The 25,887-nt window shown below is 36.2% G+C and overlaps 1 protein-coding gene across 1 annotated transcript in view; it reads left to right on the forward strand.

The window, feature by feature from the left end:
• Positions 1-25,887, forward strand: part of LOC135202602 (serine/arginine repetitive matrix protein 2-like) — a 31,399-nt gene that overhangs the window by 3,199 nt on the left and 2,313 nt on the right. Inside the window, exon 2 of the mRNA XM_064232113.1 lies at positions 24,823-25,385. Coding sequence (XP_064088183.1) covers positions 24,878-25,385 — 508 coding nt within the window. The 5' untranslated portion in view covers positions 24,823-24,877. The remainder of the gene's footprint in view (positions 1-24,822; positions 25,386-25,887) is intronic.

Here is a 25,887-nt window from a genome sequence, read left to right on the forward strand (position 1 = left end):
GTACCCACACTATCAAAAGGATATTGCACAAATAGAGAGTGTACAAAGGTCCTTTACAGCTAGAATAGAAGAAGTTAAGGACCTTGACTACTGGGAAAGGAGAAGAGAACGCGACATGATAATTCAGGCATGGAAACAGATAGAAGGAATAGCCGAAAACATCATGGAGCTAAAAATTTCAGAAAGAGCAAGCAGAGGTAGATTAATAGTGCCCAAAACTATACCAGGGAAAATAAGGAAAGCACACAGGACATTAATCCACTATGCACCAGCATCGATAATGCAGCGTCTATTCAATGCGTTGCCAGCTCATCTGAGGAATATATCAGGAGTGAGCGTAGATGTGTTTAAGAATAAGCTCGACAAATATCTAAGCTGCATCCCAGACCATCCAAGATTGGAAGATGCAAAATATACCGGAAGATGTACTAGCAACTCTCTGGTAGACATTAGAGGTGCCTCACACTGAGGGACATGGGGCAACCCGAACAAGATGTATGGTCTGTATGGTAAGGTAAGGTCTCTCTCTCTCTCTCTCTCTCTCTCTCTCTCTCTCTCTCTCTCTCTCTCTCTCCACGACAAACCTCCCCCCTCTCCATTACCTAATGCTATTAAATCAGAATCGTGAATTACAGAAAACAACAATTATTTAAAAGCAAAGTATTAACTAAATTAACTCAGGTTCTTAACAAAAAGATTAAATGAAAGATTGAACTCAGATAGCCCATTCCATATTCCTCCTACAATAACCCACATCGTTTTAGTCATCAAAACTGGGCAAGTCATAATACAGTCTCCATATTAATTAAGTCAGTTCCCCTTGTCTCAGATCAGTTCCCCTTTCTCCAGATCAATTCCCCTTTCTCCAGAACCGCCTGTTAGAAGACAGGAGAACATCTCGATAAGCACAAGATTAAAATCAAAGGATCATATGAAATAGAACATCTTTGAAATGAATATTCAAATACAATCCAGCCACATCTGTGGAGAAAAGATAAATTCACTAAAGGAAGTGGTAAAGAAGAAAAATACATATTTATTGCTCTTTCCTTCTCAAAAATATTACCACTTTATATATCAACAGAAAAAAGCTTCATCAGCAGGAAAATGATCCCCCATTAGATGTAATTATTACTAACCCAGTTCTCTTCGTGTTTTATACTCAATTGCTCCCTTTTTCTGAAAGCTCTTTATGGGACATTTTTTTAACCGTTTTCCGTCGTTCCCTGTACACGGAAACCATCAAAAGCTCTCTCTCTCTCTCTCTCTCTCTCTCTCTCTCTCTCTCTCTCTCTCGTATACTCTTAATTATCTGTACGCCACCCATATTTAAATGGCTATTTGTAAAATTACTTTGTTTTAGATAATAGATAACAGTCCCTCATGTCTCTATACTCTGGTTTTTTTTTTCATCTGTCCTTCCGCTTGTGTGTTTTGTTTACGGTAAACACTGCGTCCCGGGCTTTAGATAGTTAGCATTCAGCTTACATTCAACGATTATAATAATATCCTATTTCGAATATTAACGGTGTTAATTCGCATACAGTAAATTATTAAAACACTTTTCAGTTGCAAATGTACACCCAGATATCCTTTTATTTACCTAAAATTTACACATAGCGTAACTATCTAAAGCCCGGGACGCAGTGTTACCATACAAAAACACCACAGGCGGATGGACAGATGAAAAAAAAAAAAAAGAGTATAGTCACCGAAATGCTTTTCGCTTACTCCCGGAGGTAAGCCAACAAACTACTTTGTTTGTTATTGTTGTTGTTCTTGCTGTTCTTGTTCTTGTTGAGGGGGGGGAGTAGGAAAGCCTAAAAAAAAGGTCTCGAAAAGGTGTTTCGCGTTGAGTTACAGATACAGGAATTTTAGGATAGGATATTTAAGAGTTAGTTATCAGAATGGAAATGTAAAAAATAAATTATGTGCATGTTGAACAGTACCAAAAAATTATGTCTGATAGAATACACCTAGCGCATTTATTTTAATTTCCGTTGGCGAAGCAATGCTCTATTTGGCTGTAAATTTTAGCACTGGTTTTTTTCCCCATCATAAGGTCATCAATAAGTGTCTAAGTCAAAAAAAGTACGAAAAAAAAAACGTTTGCACCATTTTAAATTAGCCGTTACATAAAGTTTTATATATGAAAATATGCGCAATTTCATGTAGAATACAACAAAAAATAACCCATGGTTGTAGCTTTTATTAGTTTTGAAATATTTTCATAATTCTATTTGGGATATGAAATTCGTTTCATAATACGAATTCTAACCTCCCGAGTAAGCTGGAGGTCGGATCACATCTTTTTTTAATTTCTAGAAAGTTCGTAATTACAGCCTGTTTCCTCGGATGAGAATGGTGTGATAATAATACAAGATTAAAATATCGCCTTTGTACTTCAGTGAATGTGGAAAATTTTTTTGTTGAGTTGAGTTGAATATGGAATTTGGGCCAAAGGCCAAGCACTGGGATCTATGAGGCCTTTCAACTCTGAAATGGAAATTGACAGTAAAAGGGTTGATAGGTGTAACAGGAGGAAAACCTCAAAGCAGTTGCACTATGAAACAATTGTTAGGAGAATGTGGAAAGTAAGATGGAAGAAAGAGAATATGAAAGGAGGTACAGTAAAATGAACCAAAGGGGTTGCAGCTAGGGGCCGAAGGCACGTTGCAAAGAACCTTAAGTAATGCCTACATGCACCGCATGAGGTGCACTGACGGCACTAACCCCCCCCCCCCTCCTACAGCGGTGGAGAACTTTAAAAAAAAAAAATTTCAGATGATGATACATCAGTCTGATGTAAGACTACTGGATGATTTTCAAATAAATTTTGAGTAGGAGTTGCAGAATTAAGAAATTCCCGTGAATGTTCATTGTCACAAGTTACGTGTGAAGCTCCATTATAATCCTTTCTAATTTATACTTACCGGGGATGCATATTCTCGAGCTGAATAACCGAGTTCTCGGACCTTCCTTCAAAAGAATAAATAAACGTGATGCCATATCTTGAAAAAGTAACCATAGAATCTTCTTGGAAATAAATGTTTCCCACGTGGTCATTGCTATAGTAGATTCACATCAACCGTGCATTTGATGTCTAGGCCATTCCCTTACGACGCTCCTGATTGGCTGTTGATAAGCCAATCACAGGGCTGGAAACTCTCAGTCTCTCGAGAGAGTTCACATAGGCAAGATGTATGTTCCACCTCTCCTGAAAGACGTATCCCTCAGGAGAGGTTGAACATATATCCTGCCTATGTGAACTCTCGAGAGAGACTGAGAGTTTCCAGCCCTGACATTGGCGTATCAAAAGCCAATCAGGAGCGTCGTAAGGGACTGGCCTAGACATTTGATGCACAGGTGATGTGAATCTACTATAACATCTTTGAGCTAAACTAACCTAACCTAGGGGCATGGCAAAAAAAAAGGGTGGGAGGGGGGAGGGGGAATCTGCCCCCTGGACCCAGGTTTCCAGTAACTTTGACAACTTCTCATACAGTGCCTAGAAATTGGCGGCTTAGATGAACCGTGACTGGGGACTCCCTACCACCCACGTGTAACTGCAGTTGCTCTCCCCAAAGCAAAAACACTGAACGGGTTGCTTGAAAATACTGGCTCAATATTCCACGAGTTCCGTTCTATTTTAGTACACGGGTCAGGAATTTTCCACGTCTAAAAAGGGTAAAACTTGCATTCCTTCCAAAACCTAAATTGATTTTTTGTCGTTGGAGTTGAATAACCGCAAAACACGAGAGGATATACCACATTTATTTCACCAGTTCTAAAATCAGCTCTATTTTTTTTATTGTTATTTGATTTAGCACGACTCCCTATCCCGCGATTAAACTTTTATTCTGCCATTGAATATTCCATCTTCAACTAACGATAAATTCAGTTTCACGCTTATCTACACGTTGTGTAAAAAAACTAATCAATACCGACAGGCGTGACAGATCGTAAGATAAATTATGTTCCTTCCGACGTCTTTCAAGGACTTTCTGTCCAAGAGTTTGACGTACAGAGTAACTGAAGAATTATACAGATGTATATTAAAGCTATTACTACAGGCATCAAGAAGTAACTGAAAATAGCGTATGTTTTTTTATGAAATAAAGTCATTGCTCGTGTAATTGCATGAGTAATCAACTGACAAGCGCTTATATAGTAAAGGAAATACAACAAGCTATGAGATTGAGAACACGAGTATACCGGTAACCCAATACTGTGCCGAGACCCTACCTGAATTTAAGGACCCTACAGAAACAAAATTACAACAAGAAGACATTCATTATTATTATTATTATCATTGTTGTTCTTTGAGGTCCACAAGAATATACTGATGGTAGCAGTAGTACCATTCTTGACATCTTTGTCTTGTTTACCTTGATATATTTCATGTTAAATTGTGTAATCTACTGAGGATGAACCCAGGTTAGGGTTGGAAAGCTTATATATAGTTTTATAAAATTTTACTACTGCTACCATCAGTATATTGTTGTGGACCTTAAAGAGCATTACTTGTTCCCTCGTAATTAAGATTTCTATCCATTATTATTATTATTATTATTATTATTATTATTATTATTATTATTATTATTATTATTATTATTATTATTATTAGCCCAGCTGCAGCTTCATTGGGAAAGGCAGAAACCTATAAGCCCAAGGGCCCAAATAGGAAAAACAGCCCAGTAAAAAAAAATAAATAAATAAAACTGAGGGAAAAGCAAATAATTATGAAAGAAGAAAAATAAGACTAATAGTAAAGTAAAAAAAAGATAACTAATAATGAACTGTAAGGCAAGACGCATGTTTACCTCTTCAACAAAAAATTATAAATAATTATTGGCGTCAAGTTTGAACTTCTGACATTCCAACGATTCACCCACAGGTCTGAAAGGATCATCCCACAATTTGATAACGAGCGAGCAAGATACCTTGGAAATTGTGCTATTGAATTGAGTTGAATACAGAATTTGGGCCAAAGGTCATTTAGCCCCGAAACGAAAAATGACAGCAGATTGTTTGAAAGGTGTAACAAGGGAAAACCTCGTAATTGCACTATGAACCAATTGTCAGGAGAGGGTGGAAAGTAAGATGGAAGAAAGAGAATACGAAAGGAGGTATAGTAAAAGGACCGAAAGAGGTTGCTGCTAGGGGTCGTGTGTGTGTGTCGACCCTCACAGATGAAAAAGCAAGAAGTGTTAGAATTAAATACGTATCCAGTGCTGCATGATGATTGGGCAATGCGGCAAGACCTGAGTATAAAGGATAATCAGAAGTGTGGAACATCTTGCACAGTCTGCACAACGAGCAAACTGAACGATTCTGACAAGAGACTACATCAAGATCAAGGATAAGAAAAAAATTCAATAGGACTCAAGGTTACGTCCAACAATTTAAGATGCAAGTCAGTACTGAAAGCCAAACAAGGTAACACTGCTCAAAACATGGAGGAAGAAAACAGAGTTGAAATATTTCCTTAGTATAACTACTTGTGTGTGTGTGTGTAATTCAAAAGGAATGGACAAAATATGCTTGGTTAACGTGAGTCATTGGGTGCTCGTCAGTGAGATATTCCGTTGCGGGAACGTGGGGTCTTAATATTATTTTTATTGTAGTTCGATATTGAGCGTCAGGAAGTAAACAGGAACAGATTTCCATCGATTTTGCACAAATCCAGGAAGATCAACATCTTGTCCCGAGAGCAAATCAGTGAGTTTCTTCGGTCATTTCTAATCAATGTATCAAAATTCGACTTGGAAAGAGAGACGTCCTCATCAGCTCAGTGGATATCTATTTGAAAGGTCTTATTCAATAGTTAATCATTACGCTCGAATTTATTCTTTAAAGGACCTCATATCAGCCCTCATTCAGTCCCGCAGGCCTGTCCCATACATTTGTCAGCCGTTGCGTCTTATTTCTTTAAATGATTATCTTACGTTCTAGCTGATTTTGAATACACATACATACACACACACACACACACATATATATATTTATCTATTTTTAATTTTTTTACACCCATATCATAATTTTTGTATGCTTTTTCTGTAATTTTTAAATAATTTTAATGTAACTGTACTGTACATAATTTTAGCGCTCAGTATGTTTTTCTGTTTCAAGAGACTCATAAATTTTTAAATGTTCTACATTCTGATGCTGATGTTCATTGAATTTTCAAGTATTGCGTAATTTTTATGAATTATGCAGTGCGTAGTTTTAATGTTCGTGTGTTTATCTTTAATTATAGCCTTGAGAATGCGACTATGAGTCGTGAAACGTCGGCGAAATAAATGTACCTGATTACGATGCCTTTCCCTATGGTTCCCCTGATGATATATATATATATATATATATATATATATATATATATATAGATATATATATATATATATATATATATATATATATATACACACACACACACATCCGGATCTTTGCTAAATAGAGACCCCCAACGAGTTTTTAACCCTGTGGTTATCCACCTTTGCGGCGTGTTTTAACAAGCCCGTTGGGAATTACCAAAGACTGTAAATATTAGTCCTAGATAATGACCCACGAAATCCCTTACGGGCCGTCACTACCTTGGAGAGATCCGATATACCGTTGATATCGGAATATAGCATTTTGGCCCAAGGCCAAGCGCCTGAGTGGCGTGATCGGTATGATCATTGTCTTGGCCTGCCACCTCGGTGGCCGCGAGTTCGATTCTCGGGCATTCCACTGAAGGGTTAGAGATGTGTATTTCTGGTGATAGAAGTTCACTACTCTCGACGTGGTTCGGAAGTCACGTAAAGCCGTTGCCGAATAACAACTGGTTCCATGCAACGTAAAAACGCCATGCAGCTCTGGAACCTATGACATCATTCTGAGCTGAAGGGGAAACTAAAAGTCCAAAGGTCTGAAAAGTATAACAGGAGGGAAACCACACAGTTGCGCTATTGTAATGAGAGGGCGGAAAGTAAGATGGAAAAAATAGAGAATATGAACAGAGATACAGCGAAAGGAATCAAAAGGGTTGCAGCCAGGTGCCGAAGAGTGCTTCAAAGAACCTTAAGTAATGCCTACAGTGTACTGCATGAGGTGCACTGACGGCACTAGCCCCCTACGGGGACGCTTTTAAAATCTCTGAGTTCCACATCTTTTTAGTTCGTGAGGGAACTTATAGACTGACTACGGAATGCAGAACACAAGTAATTAAGGGAGGAAAAAATTAAACAAATGAAGTTAAAGCTATTTCGTGACCATCACCAAACTGGAGTGAATAATTGATCCGTACCTCACTGAATGACGAAATTAATTATTCAGGACTAAAGGAATCTTTATTATTTTTTTTTTTTAGTCTTTCCGTAGTGTCCGTGACTTACTATCAAAATGAGAAGCAAAACATTGGCAGAATTTGTTTGAGTTGTCTTGGTTTGAAGATTCAAGAATAAAGTGAAAAGCAGTTTTTGTTAAGATTATGGAATCCGATTATTATTATTATTATTATTATTATTAGCGAGTGATCGCAAGCAAAGTTCAATAATTTTCAACTTTCACCCAAGATAGGATCAAGTTCCGAGATATAATGCCTTCGAGTAAAAAAAATAAAAAGCGCGCGCAGTACACCGCCAAAAATATTATGAAAACCAGGACCACAAACAGACCCATTAGACCAGCAATGGATTTATCCCCTGAATGAGAAAGACAGCAAACTGTATAAACTATTATTATTAATATTATGTAGTCATAATAATTCTTTGAGCCCTATTATTAACTTCAAGATCTATCTCTCATCAACTGTCAAAATATTTACGGTATTGTAATCACCGTTATTAGGAACCACATCAGGTATACATCTTAAAAGAAAGATAAGTTTCAATGTTTGTTCTTTATTGACAAAAGTGCCTAGCTATTCAGTCGGTATCAGCATATCTCAAAAATGAATCAAACGGCATGGATTCATCACTAACTGTCGGTCACATTTTGGGATTAACTAAATTTTTTATTTGAGTCTCCGTTTATAATACAGAAAATCCTAAAGACGAAAGTTTGCTATGGAACGGGTAACCTTCTATCACTGGTTCTCTCAAATCTATATGTAGATTTTTTAAAAATATATCTTCATATGATTATTTAATTAAATGTACCATTTTTGTCTATTACACTTCAAGACTCAGACCAATAGTTCTCAGCTGGTGGTCCATGGACCACTACTGGTTCATGGTAACGTAGGTGGTCCAGATTACATTCCTTATATATGGACCACTACTGGTCCATGGTAGTGTAGATGGTCCAGATTACGTTCCTTATATTTGGCAATACACTGGAGTGGATATATACATGTATATATATATATTATATATATATATATATATATATACATATATGCTATATAGATATATATATATATATATATATATAGTATATACTATATATATATATATATATATATATATATATATAGTATATACTATATATATATATATATATATATATATATATATACATATATATATATATATATATATATATATACATATATATATATATATACATACATAACTTGATGATAAATAACAGTGCCAAGACCAGGAAGAACATTCTTTATTTAACGAGCTTTCGAGGTTCAAAACCTCATCTTCAGGCTGAAAAAATGACAAGGATGAGAAAACACTAAAAATTACATTAAAATGAATTGTCTTATTAAAAGCTTCAGTAAAAACATAAAATAAAACGAACATCACATACAAACTAAAAATTACGAAAAAACTAAAGCAAAACGCAAAACATACAAAAACAGAAATAAAAATGAAAATAATATGAAAGGTAAACAAACTACACTCAAAAATAAAATGGCTAACGACCCACTTTGTGTACCTACAATGAAACTATATGATAGCTGTTTATTAAGAAAATGAAACCGGAATTGAACAACAACTCGTCCGGTATTCAACTAGCTATCATATAGTTTCATAGTAGGTACACAAAGTGGGTCGTTAGCCATTTTATTTTTGAGGGTAGTTTGTTTACCTTTCATATTATTTTCATTTTTATTTCTGTTTTTGTATGTTTTGCGTTTTGTTTTAGTTTTTTCGTAATTTTTAGTTTGTATGTGATGTTCGTTTTATTTTATGTTTTTACTGAAGCTTTTAATAAGACAATTCATTTTAATGTAATTTATTAGTGATTTCTCATCCTTGTCATTTTTTCAGCCTGAAGATGAGGTTTTAAACCTCGAAAGCTCGTTTAATAAAGAATGTTCTTCCTGGTCTTGGCACTGTTATTTATCAACAAGCTAAGATTTCCAAGTAGCCGCCCAATTACTGAGACTATATATATATATATATATATATATATATATATATATATATATATATAGAGAGAGAGAGAGAGAGAGGAGAGAGAGAGAGAGAGAGAGAGAGAGAGAGATCTGAATTTGTTGAAAATGCAGTATAAACGATTTTATTCAGGAAAATAACTGACCATTCATTTCATTGTATTATTCTTAATCATTCAATATAATGATAATCTTCAGGCTGTAATTCTTGGGTAGGAATTGTTTTTCAATTCAAAATAAATGTTTGTCCATGCTTTAGTGATCGTTACTCAACAAAGAAATGGTTCACAATATCTTTGTATTGGGTTGGATGTCCAGTTGAGACCCACTGACTTAGACGTAAATAACCTGTTGGAAAAATTGAATGAAATAAAAGAAAACAGCGTATAATATTGTATGGCACTTTCTGCCACATTCCCTGTGGTGGCCTGTGTTGTTGGCACGCATAGAGCCAGGCGCACGATCATGGCTAACTTTAACCTTAATTAAAATACAAACTACTGAGGTTAGTAGCGCCCAGTGGCGTGGTTGGTATAGTGTTGGCGTGCCACCTCGGTGGCAGGGAGTTCGATTCTCGGGTATTCCATTGAGGGGTGAGTGATGTGTATTTCTGGTGATAAAAGTTCACTCTCGACGTAATTCGGAAGTCACGTAAAGCCATTGGTCCCGTTGCTGAATAACCACTGGTTCCATGCAACGTAAAAACACCATACAAACAGACTGAGGTTAGAGTGCTGCAATTTGCAACGTTTGATGGTTGGAGGGTAGGTGATCAACATACCAACTTGCAGCCCTCTAGCCTCATTAGTTTCAAGATCTGAGGGAAGACAGAAAGCCAAAGACATCTCGAGAGGTTTCTTTTACAGAAAATTATATAGATGGCTGCTTGACCTTTTCAGACTTTGTTAAAAGACAAGAACATTTTCAGTGTATATATATATATATAATATATATATATATATATATATATATATATATATATAAACAACCTATGTACATTATTTTTCGAAGCGTTATATTGCTATCAAAATCGCTGAATTCTCTTCAATGTTGAGGCGAGCATCACGTGTTGCTTTCCTGAATTCCTGGATAATGAACTACAGATTATTAGAAACATAGGTAGGACTATGTTATTCAGCCCGCATTTAAGATACTTGACGCAATAAAACTGCAAAGACATTTTACAATATAATTAACAGGAAGGAAGAAATACTTATCCATACACACTGCTTGCTCTATTTGTTTGTATGGTGTTTTTACGTTGCATGGAACCAGTGGTTATTCAGCAACGGGACCAACGGCTTTACGTGACTTTCGAACCACGTCGAGAGTGAACTTCTATCACTAGAAATACACATCTCTCACTCCTCAATGGAATGGCCGAGAATCGAACCCGCGACCACTGAGGTGGGACGCTAATACCATACCAACCACGCCGCTGAGGCGCTGCTTGCTCTATTTCATCGGCTTAGAGACAATCTGATCAATGTTGAACATATTCGATGTAATTGCACTCACCGAAGTAGCAATATTTATTTGGGTTAAACAATTAAGGAAGGAAATGTCAGAAGAAATCAAGATAATTATTCAGCTGCAATAGACCACAAGAGTGATGCTCTTATCGTACACCTATAAGTCCATTTACGAAGAATTGGGACTTTAATATAATGTATATATATATATAGATATATATATATATATAGATATATATATATATATATATATATATACATACATATATATATATATATATATATATATATATATATATATATATGAAACCTAAGTTATAATACTATGTACACATCAATACACATAAACACATATTTCATAAATACATACATATATATATATATATATATATATATATATATATTATATATATATATATATATATATATATATATATGTATGTATTATATATATATATCATATATATACTCGTATATATATATATATATATATATATATATATATATATATATATATATATATATATATATCATATATATATATATCATATCATATATTATATATACATATATATAAAAGTTATGATATAATTCTTTGTACACACCTATACACATATAAACATTATATATTAGTACAGATATCGTTTAATATTAACTATACCTTGGAAAAACTTACACACACCCAGAGTGAATTATAACCGGCAAGTGCAACTGCCCTGGTGGGGGATTCTAGTTCCCAAGATCACTGTATTTAAACCAAAAGCCCAAGTTCGTTCGAGAATTCGATTTTCTAGGAAAGATTGATACAGGAGGTAGACCAAATGTTTCCGTGTTCTCATGAGGTGTGAATGCGTGAGAGCTCTTGGTCAACTTCTTGTCTTCTTGCCTTAATCTTTCCACCAGCTCTACAGACAAACACACACATCCACACACACACACATATATAGATAGATAGATATATATGAAACGTGATGCTATGTATAAATAAAGGTAATGCCATGGAGGAAAATGAAAAATGAGAACTGCCATTTTCCTCCATGGCATTACTTTTATTTAATACATATATGTATATACTAGATGACCAACCCGGCACTGCCTGGGAAATCTCTCATTATTACTATCTGTCTTCCTGTTAAGATAGTTACTTCTCACCCTCCTCGATGCCAGAAAACTTCTAATCATTCATTCATGCATTCTCACCCTCCTCCCTACTGGGGCTGAACTTGGACTCAAAGGTCATCGGGAGCGTCACTATTCTTCTCAGTGACCTCGAAAACTATGGATTTGATACTAATATCTGTCGTTTTCTGTAATTTTTACATTTCCCCCTTCGGTTATCGTGATGCCTTAACCCCATAGTGATCATTCCCAAATGGTAAGAAGTATGTGTGTATATATATCTATATATATATATATATATATATATATATATATATATATATATGTGTGTGGTGTGTGTGTGTGTGTGTGTGTGTGTGTGTGTTTGCATATGCACATAGAACTGTATAGTATTAACTTTATTGCTCACAGTTATTTTTCCTTGTTGTAGGCTTAGCTGATATTAAAAGTTTAATTTAGTTTAGATACAATCATAACCATGGGCATAGTCTGGCAGCCTTCACCATAACATGAGCAGGTGAATGTACCTCCACTGACGGGGTCTCTTTTAACCCCCACCCGCCATCTCCCCCTCCCTTACCCCCCCACCTCCCAAAATCGATCTCTCTCACGTATGGCATGATTCTCAGAATACCGCGTTCTATAGAATTATTTTTCCCGTCCAATTTTAGGACTTGGAAATCGTTTCCTTCAAGATAGTAGGATAAGGGTCGTTTCCATCGTGGCTAATTCTGGTGGGTCAAGATAAGGACCCCCACTTTTAAAGTTTTTTTATCTGTTGGCTTAGAGGTGTGTTAACCATAGGTACTGGTTAGAGTGCTACATATAGTCGAGGTCACAACTCTTATCATTGATAATTCTCCTTAAGTGTAATTCGATTTTAAATTATATTTATAGCGTTGTCATTTGTATATATAAAAACGCCACGTGTATACAAGTGAAAAAATATTTGCATTTATATATATATACACACACACACACACACACACACACACACACACACACACACACACACATATACTATATATATATATATATATATATATATATATATATATATAAATGAATATATACCACAGAATGTACATTGAAATGTATGCATGCACAGGAAAACTTACATCATCTGAGCAGTCGCAGTTTAGTTAATTTATTTCTTGTTTTGCATTTAATCGAATACAGAAGTTTCTTCGTTCACAGAATTAAAGAAAATGAAAACAAGATTTGATCAAGGAACGACACCCGGTGCTGGTTAGGGACCGTTTAATCTTACCACAACAAAAATAAGGGCGAGGGAATGAGTTGCGAATTTGCTGATCAGAAACGAATAGTTGACGTATGAAGGTAATGCATCAATTATTATAGAAACGAAAGGCGTTTAAGACTTGATAGACTGTATTGTAAAACACTTCGCGTTTGCTCTTCAATTGCTGTATGACAAATCTGCTTTCTGTCCAGTTCTTTTCCAATGGACAAATGATTCCTGCCGTCAAGTCCTTCATTACTGTAAAACGTGAGTCATTTCGACCATTTAATCATAACAGAACTTAGGGATAGGTAATCTTACGCAATCGAGTTTTCTGTAGAGCGTATAAGGCTGTATGACTCTCTCGACGTGCTGCAGCATGAAACTTTGTGAAACTCTCAGCTACAATCGGGTAGTGCTCAGTTGCTCCCCATATAGGTTCAAGTGTGAAGTTTCGTCGTTGACATCTCCGTAACTGGACTCGACATTGCCAGACTTACGATCATGGCCAACTTTAACATTAAATAACATAAAAACTACTGAGGCTAGAGGGCTGCAATTTAGTATGTTTGATGGTTGGAGGGTGGATGATTGACATACCAATTTCCAGCCCTCTAGCGTCAGTAGGTTTGGAGATATGAGGGCGGACGGACAGACAGAAAGCCTTGTCAATAGTTTTCTTTAACAGAAAACTAAAACTTGACTAAATATTACATAAACCACATTCATTATTTTATTATTGTCATTAGAAAAAACACCGCCTTTTGATTTTAGTTTAACTCTCGTAAGTACAAAACACGAGTCGTTTCGAGACTTTAATCGTTAAAGATCGTAGGCAATATTTAAAACTTAATTCAACAATGTAGAATATACGCCATATTATAATTTGATTAATGTCATTAGAGCAAACTTCACCTTTTGAGACTAGTTAAGTGTAGCAAGTACAACCCATTTAGTACTAATAACCCACAAAACGAACGAGACATTTCCAATTATCTTTGGGTTATCTATCAAGCAGCGCATAAAGACAAATATTAATTGCAGGGGGAATGAAGAAGAATCTTCTTCTTTATGGAATGACACAGCCTCAAGTCCATAACCTTCAAAGGAATGAGACCTGCTGACATTGCTTAAAATAAAGGCGTTTAATTTAATGGTGTGGACTGCAAGCGGCGATTTGGTCATTACTTATCTTTTCTTCATTTGGAATTTGCCAACGACACACACATTCTCTCTCTTCCTCCTGTTACATGCATTCGGCATATATATATTTGCTCTGTTAAAGACTGGTGCTCGTGACTCAAGCGATTATTGACAGTGAACTTCTCTCTCTCTTTCTCTTTCTCTCTCTCTCTCTCTCTCTCTCTCTCTCTCTCTCTCTGCCCTCTTGCATTTACTCGTCACTGGTATTACTGTAAAACAGTTTTACTCTTGAACTTGATATTTGTGGAAAGCTCTCTCTGTTAAAAGGCTGTCATCGTGTCTCAAGTACTGGTGTACTTATTCTCTCTCTCTCTCTCTCTCTCTCTCTCAGTTCCCTGTGTATTCATACCATCTCCTCCCATTTCATTACGGTGATCTGCTAGAGAACCCAGGGTAGGATGTCGTGCTTTTAAATCTTCTAAAAGCTTTGGTTCTTCACATATACAATCCTTAAATTTGCTTGCGTCCCGTTCATCACCCTTCGGGACATAAAAAGTAACAATATTTAGTGTGTAACCTAATATTTACCCTTATTCCCATGCATTCAGTATTATTTCCGAAATCAGTTGTCAGCAGCTGAGCTGGAAAAGTATTATCGACATATATCATTAATCCCCTGATGTTCAAAAATACATACCTTTATGATTTGTGAATCTGGGGTTCAAGGAATCGTCCATTGGTGTCGCTTGTTAGGGGTCAAGCTCGCTCTCGCTCTCTGTCTTGATTCTTTAACGGTTGAACCCGATCAACCACGAAACACGCTAACCACCCAGTTATGGATTGATAACCTTGGAGGCCAAAGACGCTACCAAGACGTCATTCATTGCAGACCAACTCTGACCTGTCAGCGAAACAGGCAAAGACCACCGGCTCCGGTCTTTACGTCAATTAATACTTGAGTGACGTTGCTAATAATCCTGACATGCAAGCGGGCTATCGAATTTGCAATAATGCTCACCGTCGTTGTGCAGGGTCTGTGGTGCGTCCGTGACATGGACATTAACGCTGGCGTTTCTTTATCATTATTATCGCAGACACACACGTGTATATATATTTACATTCATATAATGTATATATATACGTATATGTATGTATAAGTGTGTATATATATGTGTATGTGTGTATTGAGTGTGTATGTTTTCATGTCTAGTGCAAAAGCCTTGAGTTCTTCAATAATCAGTAATGCTAACGCAGAATAAATATGTACACACACCAAACCATAATATGCCTCTCCAAACATATGTGCACGTACGAAATCTATTACGCGTAAATATTGATATTAGGACTTACAACAAACAGGGCTGCTTTTCACGAGCAAAAATACATTCTTCCAACTGATTTATTGATCAGAAATGTTCTCTCTCATGTGGCTAGGCATCACCCACTAAGAAACCCCCCTCCCAGTCCAACAATATCGAGGTCAGAGTTGCTGATTCACTGTCTGCTTTTTTGTCACTGTATCTCCAAGAAGCGGAATTCTCTTGAATCTTCTTCTTCTTTCCTCTCTCGAGAGTAGGTCGCCCATTTACACAGGAAGATCATCCTCCATCCAATATGAGCGTCTTAGTGGCGTGGTCAGTATGGTGTTGGCGTACTACCTCGGTGGCCGCAGTTCGATTTTCGAGCATTCCATTGAGGAGTGAGAGATGTGTATTTCTGGTGATAGAAGTTCACTCTCGACGTGGTTCGGAAGTCACGTAAAGCCGTTGGTCCCGTCGCTGAATAACCACTGGTTCTACGCAACGTAAAAACACCACACAAACAAACTATCCAATCATCCAACATACCAAATTGCTGCCCTGTTGCCTCAGTAGATTTTTTTTATTTTATTTTATTTAAAGTTAAAGTTAGCCATAATCGTGTGTCTGGCAAAGATATAGGCCAAGCCACCACAGGGCCGTGGTTAAAGTTTCACGGGCCCGGGCTCATACAGCATTATACCAACGCCTAAAGCCAGATCTATTATCGGTAGTCTTGATCATACCAACGTCTAAAGAATACCAGAAAACTCGATTTCGCCAAAGAAAATTTGGGTCATTCTTACTTGTTTTTATCATACTCAATTTTTACTATTACTTTAATACTTTTAACATTTCTTTATTCTTCATACACTTTTATTTTCCTTACTTTTAGCCCCGGGGGTCGGGTGAGGCGGGTCTGATAATAGCATTCAGCTGTCACTCCTCATGTCCTAATGGCCTTCCAATTAACTGGAATATGAAAACCAACAATAATTGTGCTGTGTGGTTCCTGCCTCTGTTTCCTTGTACTTAGAAAGGGCAGTTTAGCGCTTATTTCTATTTGAGATCCGCTCCCTCCGGCATTTTCTTATTGTTTTCAACCTTGTCTTCATGACTAATAGTGGCGTCAATAACCATTAGCAGTTGTGATGCCAGATAATCTTTAATAAATCAATCAATCAATTCATGACTAATAATTGAAATCGGAATATAGCTTTGGAAGGTCGAACGGCGGTTTCAGATTCATTATCTTCGCGAATCATGCGATTACAGTATTGTTTTTTTTTTTTTTTTTTTTTTTAGAATATTCAGTCATAATGATTTGTATATAGACTTTAGGCCAAAGGCAAAGCACTGGGACCTATGAGGTCATTCAACGCTGAAACAAAAAATTGACAGTAAAAGGTTTGAAGGTGTAACAGGAGGAAAACCTTACAAATGCACTATGAATTGAGAGGGTGGAAAGTAAGATGGAAGAATGAGAATATGAACAGAGGTACAGTAAAGGGAACGAAAGCGGTTGTATCCATGGGTCGAAGGCACGATGCAAATTCGTGCCTACAGTGGACCGCATGAGGTGCACTGACGGCACTATCCGCCTACGGGGTATTCAGCATAATGGGAAATGTTCAAGGCGAAACTCTTAGCCACGGCCCGGTGCTGGCCTGTGTTGTTGGCAACTATAGAGGTACCATGGCTAACTTTAACCTTAAATAGAATAAAATCTACTGAGGCTAGAGGGCTGCAATTTGGTATGTTTGATGATTGGAGGGTGGATGATCAACACACCAATTTGCAGCCCTCTAGCCACAGTAGTCTTTAAGATCTGAGGGCGGACAGACAGAGCGCCATCTTAAAGTTTTCTTTTACAGAAAACTAAAAAAAAAATAAAAAAAAAAAAATAAATAAAAATAATAGGAAAAGGAGGTAGCTCTTTTTACCGTAATTCTCGTCTACTGCTAACTCGGCAAAAAGAAATTATCTAAGAAAAAGTGAATACCGAGGATGAAGACAAACGAATTGGGAAAATTATTGGTTACTTAGACGAGAATGACTTGGTTTTACTGTATTTTCTATAGTGTATATCACGCATTCGCGGCCTTTTGCTTAATAGCCTGTATCTAAAATTGCCATTATTATCACCATATAACGAACTTAAAAATAAAATACATACATACGTTATATATATACCCACACATTATATATATATATATATATATATATATATATATATATATATACATATATATGAATAATTATCACATCGAACCGTGATCCATTTATATATCAATTCAAGCTACAATGTCCTTTATATTGTTGGCTGATTGGATAGCGTCACTGACTGTCCTGATTTCGTCCCCGTCCACTTGGACGGTGGTTCGATCCCATGGGGGGACGAAATTAAATTATCAATTGAAAAATTCCCCTTCGGTACATATATGAAATATATTCATTTGGGAGGTAAAGTGAATTTAGATATTAAAGGACATTGTAGCTTGAATTGATACATATATATGTATATATAAATATATATATATATACAAATATATATACACAATATATACCTATATATAAATATGTTTGTGTGTAGATATGTATTTAAACATGTGTGCAAAAAGAAACCACACACACACACCATCAAAATGCACGGATATAAAGGTACAGTTACATATTTGTTCTCACCTCAGAGCTGTTTACATTTAGTCTGTATGATGTTTAGTACCATAGTCTACACGCTAAGCTTCTATGGCCACAGAACTGCCTTAAAAAAAACGAAAGCCATTGCCAGAGCAAGGTCAGATCGTGTGTCGAGATTGCTACAAATTAATGGCGCTCGGAACGAAGGGGCTGCCTTTTGATGCATTATTCAGCGTTAGAGTCCACCTCCTGGTTGTATGAAACGCGTGACAGAGAGAGAATGTTTACCTTGTGATTGGTTCCACACCCGTCTGGTGGTAGAATATTATTACCTCGACAAGACCCTCACCTGGTTTCTTCATTTTCGGTTACTGAAAGATATTATGTTAGCTCTGAAGTATGAATTGGTTCTGATGCGTCGGTTCGATTTTGAATTCCTAGAGAGAGAGAGAGAGAGAGAGAGAGAGAGAGAGAGAGAGAGAGATTGTTATCTGTGGTGTTTTAAGGCTTCGCATACTTCCACGTGGATCTAGTGTGTAAGTGCTCCCTAATATGAGACAAAAAGAGTTAAGAAAACTAACTTATTTAATAGATAAATCAGAATATAAGAATGTTTCATAAACAGATAAATAAAGGACAACGAAATTATATTCTATTTGGAGAAGGGTACTATAGTTGTTCCCTGCCATATTATCCCTATACACGTAACCTTTTTCAACAAATTCTCATATTTCCCTTTTCCACACTAATTATCTTGCCTTCCTAATATTGAGTTAGCTTTTCTCTATACATTTTTATTTTTCTTCTTAATTATAAAATACCTTTTTCTCTCATTTAACTTTACATTTCCATTCTAATTTCAAGTTATTTTTCCTATCCCTTGTTTTTTTTTAAATACCCTTTTCTCCGAATTCAAAATTAACCTTCCCATTCTTTACTGCAAGCACCTGTTTCCCCTGATTTCAAACCAGCGTCCTCCCTAGCATTAAATCACCTTTCCCTCCTTAGTGTTGAATTGATTTTCCTCGCAAATTTGAATTAACATTTCCCTATTTCTAAATCACATTTCCCCTCAATTCCAGACCAGTTTTCTCCCAAGCATCGAGTAATTTTTCCTCCCTAATATGAATGATTAAATATCGGTTATCGAGAATTCTTTTCACCACAACGCCTCCCTAGAAATTAGTCGTTTCCCTATAGCTTGAACCACATTTCTCCTTAAAAGAACTCTCTTTTTAACTCTTAACTGTAGTTATCGCTTGCCCTTATTCAGATTAACCTGATCCGCTATTATGAATAGCATTCGCCACCTGGATTTAAATCAGTGAATTTTTATGTCAACTTTTTTATTGCTCCTGAAAAATATTACCTACAAGCAAACATTAGAAAACATACGACGCAGAGAAGTAATCGTTACGTAGTAACAAGAACAAAGCATTGAAAAGGTCATGGGATACAACTAAATTGTGTGATCCTTATTAGAATTAGATGTGATCTTTGCCAAAGTAGGCATATTGTCCCAAAGTAAGATGGAAAAGAGAATTTGAACAGAAGTACAGTAAAAGGAATGGAGGGGGTTGCAGTTAGGCGCCCAAGGGACGCTGCTAAGAACCATAAGTAATGCCTATAGTGCTCCCGTAGGGGGGGTAGTACCCTCTGTGAACATCATGCGGTGCACTGTATTAATTAATTCAGGTTCTTTGCAGCGTGCCTTCGGCCCCTAGCTGCAACTACTTTCGTTCCTTTTATCGTACCTCCGTTCATATTCTTTTTTCATCTTACTTTCCACCCTCTCTTAACACTTAATTCATAGTGCAACTGCTTTGAGGTTTTCCTCCTGGTACTCCTTTCAAACCTTTTACTGTCAATTTCCATATCAGCGCTGAATGACCTCATAGGTCCCAGTGCATGGGCTTAGATGTAAATTCAACTCAACTCTAAGCCTACAGTGCTCCACGTGAGATACTCTAACAGCATTTTACTGACCTACGGGGACTAATAGTCAATTTTTTTTTTTTTTTTTTTTTTTTTTTTTTTTTTGTGGTTGTTTTTTTTTGTTTTTTGGTGGGGGGGGGGTGGTTAAAAGTACGACAACAGGTTTGGTTTTTTTCGTTTGTAGATATCAATATAAACGGAAATGTGAATCTGAAATAAAAATTCCTATAATCTTGTTCGTTCTTCGTCTTCCCAAGCTTTAACTCATTTTGTTCGTTGATAATATCTAAAGAAAATAAACCCAACAGTTACTGTAACTTCCATATAACGAGTTATTAACTTCCATATCATAAAGAGACTAACAATATAACTTTTTTTTTTGTTTGATAAGTATGTGGAATAATCTCGAAGTCAGAAGCTGTTTATAATCACACGGAATATCTGATGAGATTTGTCCATATTGAGAACAGAGAATAGTATAACAACCCTGTCGCTTTTGCAACGTATTAAGATAATTTATAAAAATTATTCGAATGTGATTTGATTATCATTATCATTATCATTATTGTCATTACATCGATTCAGACTTCGCAGTTATCATTTAAGTTAGACTTTTAAAATTAAAAAAGAAAAATTGTTTAAAAAAAAGAATAATTCCGCTTTAGCGGACACTATTAAGGCAGATGATTAATGGGAGACGACTGCTGACGCGAAGGGAATCAATCAACACAAAAGAAAAAAATGCCGATGGTTCAAATGTGACTTGTGAATTTCCATCACGCACATCGTAAAGCAGACAAGAAAAAGTTAAACGAAAACTCATTTCGCATTGCAAAAATAAACTAGTACCACAAGAGAGAACACGCATTAAAGTCTTTGCATGTGTTTATGTCGACTACGTACACAGTGTCAGTAGTCTTTGTGAATCTTTATAATATATATATATATATATATATATATATATATATATATATATATATATATATATATATATGTATATAATGATAATAAAAGGAGCCCATAAAACCGCCAAAATATAGAAAGTAAGCACTATATTTCAGAGACTGCTGTCTCTCTCTTCAGGTAGGTAATGGATGACCTACCTGAAGAGAGAGACCCTTCACCCTATCAACGTAAATGCTACGAACACCGAGCAATCGACTTTCGAATGATTGATCACTCCATTATTAATTCGTATATTTCCTACTGAAACTTCTAAGTTCAAATGTCTTAAGAAAACGGATATATAGACGCTCTTTTCCACGCCAGGATTCGAACCTGGGTTCAGAGAAAAGAAGGGAAGGATTGTGGGGCGAGCGGTTGCAACAATATTGAACCACCGCCTTCGCTGTTACGAAGGAGAAAATGAGAGACGGCTCATCCGTACATATTGTATCTATCGAATACAGATATTTTTATTTGTGCTGAAATGTAGTACCTCTCCTCACTCTGGTAACATGGTGCTAGGCACATTTTTTTGGAAGGGGGTTGGGAGAATGTGGTGGAGGAGTATTCGGTCGAGACTGAAATAAAAGGAATCCACTACAGTAACCCCTTCGTTTCCGAGACCATCAAATTGTAAGATTTCTTCCGTTATCAGGTATATACATTGTTATGGTGGTGATTTGCTAGGCAACCTTCTGAGAAGAAATGCATTTTGGGTCAAATCTCCTAAACTGAATAAGTGGAAGTACAGTTTAGCTTACTCTAGAACAGCGGTCGCCAACCTTTTGGCGGACCACTAATGTATATAAAAAAGTTAAATACGTTTATATAATAATAATGAGAAAACTTTCATTTTATTAATATGAAATGCACCTATTAAATATAACAAAGTTATAGTTAATTATAAAAGAAATGAAAATTCAAAGTTTAAGTAACTTATTACACATTTTGGTGTAATATTTGTTCCTGCTTCTTTGAAATAAGTTTGTTGATTTTTGGCTCCAATGACGTTGCTACAAGACGGAGAGCTGTTTTTTATTGAAGCCGAGATCCAAATTTGTAATGCTAAATCGTCCTAAAATGCTAAATCTAGCATTAAAATGCTAAATTGGCAATTTGTATCAGGGTTACCTGAAGACTATTAAGAAAATATATAAAATTTAAATAATGTCCCAATTTTCCTGCGGACCATCAAAATTCTTTTATGGTCCGTCCGTGGACCACCGGTTAGCGACCGTTGCTCTAGAAAACATGTTTAATTACTGTTAACTGTTGGATATCTTGAATGTCCCAGTGTAGGCTATAGTACAGATTTCGCAAGTTATAAGAAGCCAGACCTACTTAGCGTCTGAAAAGCTGAGGCTGCTGTAGTACTATCATAGACATCACAACGACTAACATTCAGTCGAATACCACTTATGACCCTCACCACACTGGAAATCAGTAACTTCTTAGTATTGACCAGAGCAAAAACTATGTAAAGTAAGCTTGTGAACTGAACGCATTCGCTGTTAATAAATATGCCCGTCTCGATTCGAAACGGGAGCACCAAGTTCCATGAAGGAAATCCAGGAAGTTGGTCTAGATCACGAATGTGCATATGTATGATCAGTTAGACTAGGCCTACTAATGTCCCGTCTGTCGCGAACGGTGTAACTCTTTGGGGCGCGTTGACTAAACTAACAGCAGATGGATCAAGACGAGTTAAATAAACAGAATTGAAAAACATAACAGATAATAACGCAACTTTAAAGAATAAATTTTCTTTCGTTTTCCAATCTCCATTTCCTCAGAGAACAGGGAGCATTTTGAAGATTGAATTTCTCAAAGAAAATTGTCTGGTGCATTTGTTACTCAAGGCTGTAATTGTTAACAAACTTTCTGTTCCCATCATATATGCGAATAAACGTAGAAATAGCAGTTTGTATGTACCCGAGAATTAACACTAAAATCATCATGCCAAAGAATGGAGTGATAATACACACTGCTCTGCATTGCACTAAATTTTTCCAGGTGTTTACTTCCGAATTTATGTCCGACGCTTTTCACTGGAAAGTTCATTCAATCATTAAAGAATATGTCAATTTTTTTTTTTTCATTATCAAGTTGAGCATTCAATCGGGTCGACAAAGAATTGGTTGCTTTTTCATAGATTTAATTTAAATGTGATAGATTTGGTGGAGAGCTGGACGACAGTTTATGGTCCCCCTTAACAGTATCACAACACTCAGAAATACGCGCTGTATATTCACGCAACGGTCGTCTACTAATAGATTTATACATAGGCAAAAATCAGCGAGGTGCCGATGCAGAGGTTATGCCTCTGACTTCGAACAGACTTGAACGATCTGGGCAATGGTGATAATAATATAACCCTAATGTATTGACTTCGTTGATATTCTTGAGTATGTGCGTTGTTCACACATTGTTTACTTCACTTTGAAGGCAACGATTTTCATACTTAATTATTGAGGCCGGGATCGAAGTTTTACACACGAAGAATATCGCAGGAATCACCATTTAGTGAGCGTTTTGGCCTTGGTACTAACAAAAGAGTAAGAAAGAGAGAGTCATTCTTTAGAATCAGGCGTTACGATATTTTATTTAGTAAGAGCGAGAACACACTTTCCCTAGCTCCAGCTATTCTTGAAGGAATCGTTTTTTGTATTTATATATATATATATATATATATATATATATATAGATAGATAGATAAATAGATAGATAGATAGATATATATATATATATATATATATATATATATATATTATATATCTATCTATATATCTATATATATATATATATATATATATATATATATATATATATATTATATATCTATCTATATATCTATATATATATATATATAGATAGATATATATATAATATATATATATATATATATATATATATTATATATATATCTATATATCTATCTATATATATATATATATATATATATATATATATATATATATATATATATATATATATATATATATATATATATATATATATATATATATATATATATATATATATATATATATATATATATATAGTATATATTTACCTATCGAGTTCAGACACAGTCCAGCAATTGGCACTCGCCGCAGTTTACATTAACTCACAATTTAATTGCACGTCTATCGTGGTGGATCGATGTACAGTTTCACAAGTACGTATTCCGAGTGTGTCGTCATAGCTCTCTTGACGCGCTGGTTCGACGTCAAACGGACCACGAGTTCGTAGCGTGAAGTGTGTTAAGGCGCTCAAAGTAAACAAAAGAGATTTAATAATAGCGCAGTCGTTCGCAGTTAATCCATAACTCCTTTGCTTTAATGGTTGTTTGGACAGGTAATGTTCGTCAAAAGATGTACCATTTACGGGGCTGTAATTTATGATTATTTTCTGTTCTTGCTATTTCTCATCTTTTGTTTTCTTTCCTCTGTATGGTCATAGGTGTCGTCTAACAGAAAGATGCGGTCTATTTAGCAGACGATAAATAAGTCTCTTCTTTCTTATTTTAGCAGACAACAATAAGTCTCTTCTTTCTTATTTTAGCAGACAACAATAAGTCTCTTCTTTCTTATTTTAGCAGACAACAATAAGTCTCTTCTTTCTTATTTTAGCAGACAACAATGATCTTCTTTCTTATTCACTTACTCCACTTGTTTCTGATTTCTCTTTGGACAGGTAATGCTTGGCACAGGCGGTGCCATCTGGCGGCCGCAATCGCCATGAGCTGAAGATGACCAGCAGATGGGGTACCAGTTACCTGGGTCAAGACAAGCCTCTCAGCGCCCTCACCAGCCATGAAGGGAGCAGGCACGAGTACTACGCCCAGCCGCAGGACATGGCATCCTACAAGGACCGCTCTGCGGATCACAGTCCAGCGCCAGACAGGGGCCGTCAGGAAAAGGAGGGAGTGGCCCTGCTCTGGGTCTTCAGGGTGGTACACCTCACGGACGTCACCTTGGAGTCCTTCATCAGGAGTCAGGGCGTCGAGGTCCTGCAGGTAGAGGAAGTGTCCCCTAGAGGGGCAGCTTACAAGTCCTTCCTGGTCACAGTCCACGAGAAAGATGCCCCCACGTTACTGCACAAGACCTTCTGGCCAGGGCTGGTGTCGTGCAAGTATTGGCATGAGCAGGTGGAGGCCAGCAAGGGAGCCACCCTCAGCAGGCGCTCCTCAGCCAGGAGCAACCGGAAAACAACTCTGGCACTAGAGAGAGAAAGGGTAGCGGAGCAGAGGAAGAAGAGTTAGTTTATAGCTCTTTAGTTTGACAGTTTAATCCTTTGAACCTCACACGTAAAAATTAATTTGATTAGACATTGCTACAAAACTAAGACAGACTGTAACGTTATACTTATTGGGTATTCAAAAGTGGACGAAAAATAAATATTTTTTACATAATAAACTAAAAGTAAAAAAAAATTATAAAGTAGATATAACGGAAACTTTATATTTATTACCGTTTGTAAATATTTTATTGTGTCTTCTATACGTGATTTGCCTAAATTATAACACCGTTCATTTCAACCAGCGATCACATAAGAACAATAGATTGGGCGCAGCTATTAAACTAGAATTACGGGAGATGTAGCCATTGTCGCCATCTTGGTGTAGGATAGAAACGCCAAGCCAGGCTCGGCGTGGTAGAAATATTTAATGGACGCTTATCAAATATTCTGTCATCTAACCTACTTCGGAATAAGATGAAATTTTGAAACTTGACATAAGTGAAAAACATAAGTTATGAA

Source organism: Macrobrachium nipponense, chromosome 30 (assembly GCF_015104395.2).
Source record: "Macrobrachium nipponense isolate FS-2020 chromosome 30, ASM1510439v2, whole genome shotgun sequence".
In the NCBI taxonomy this organism is placed as follows: domain Eukaryota; kingdom Metazoa; phylum Arthropoda; class Malacostraca; order Decapoda; family Palaemonidae; genus Macrobrachium; species Macrobrachium nipponense.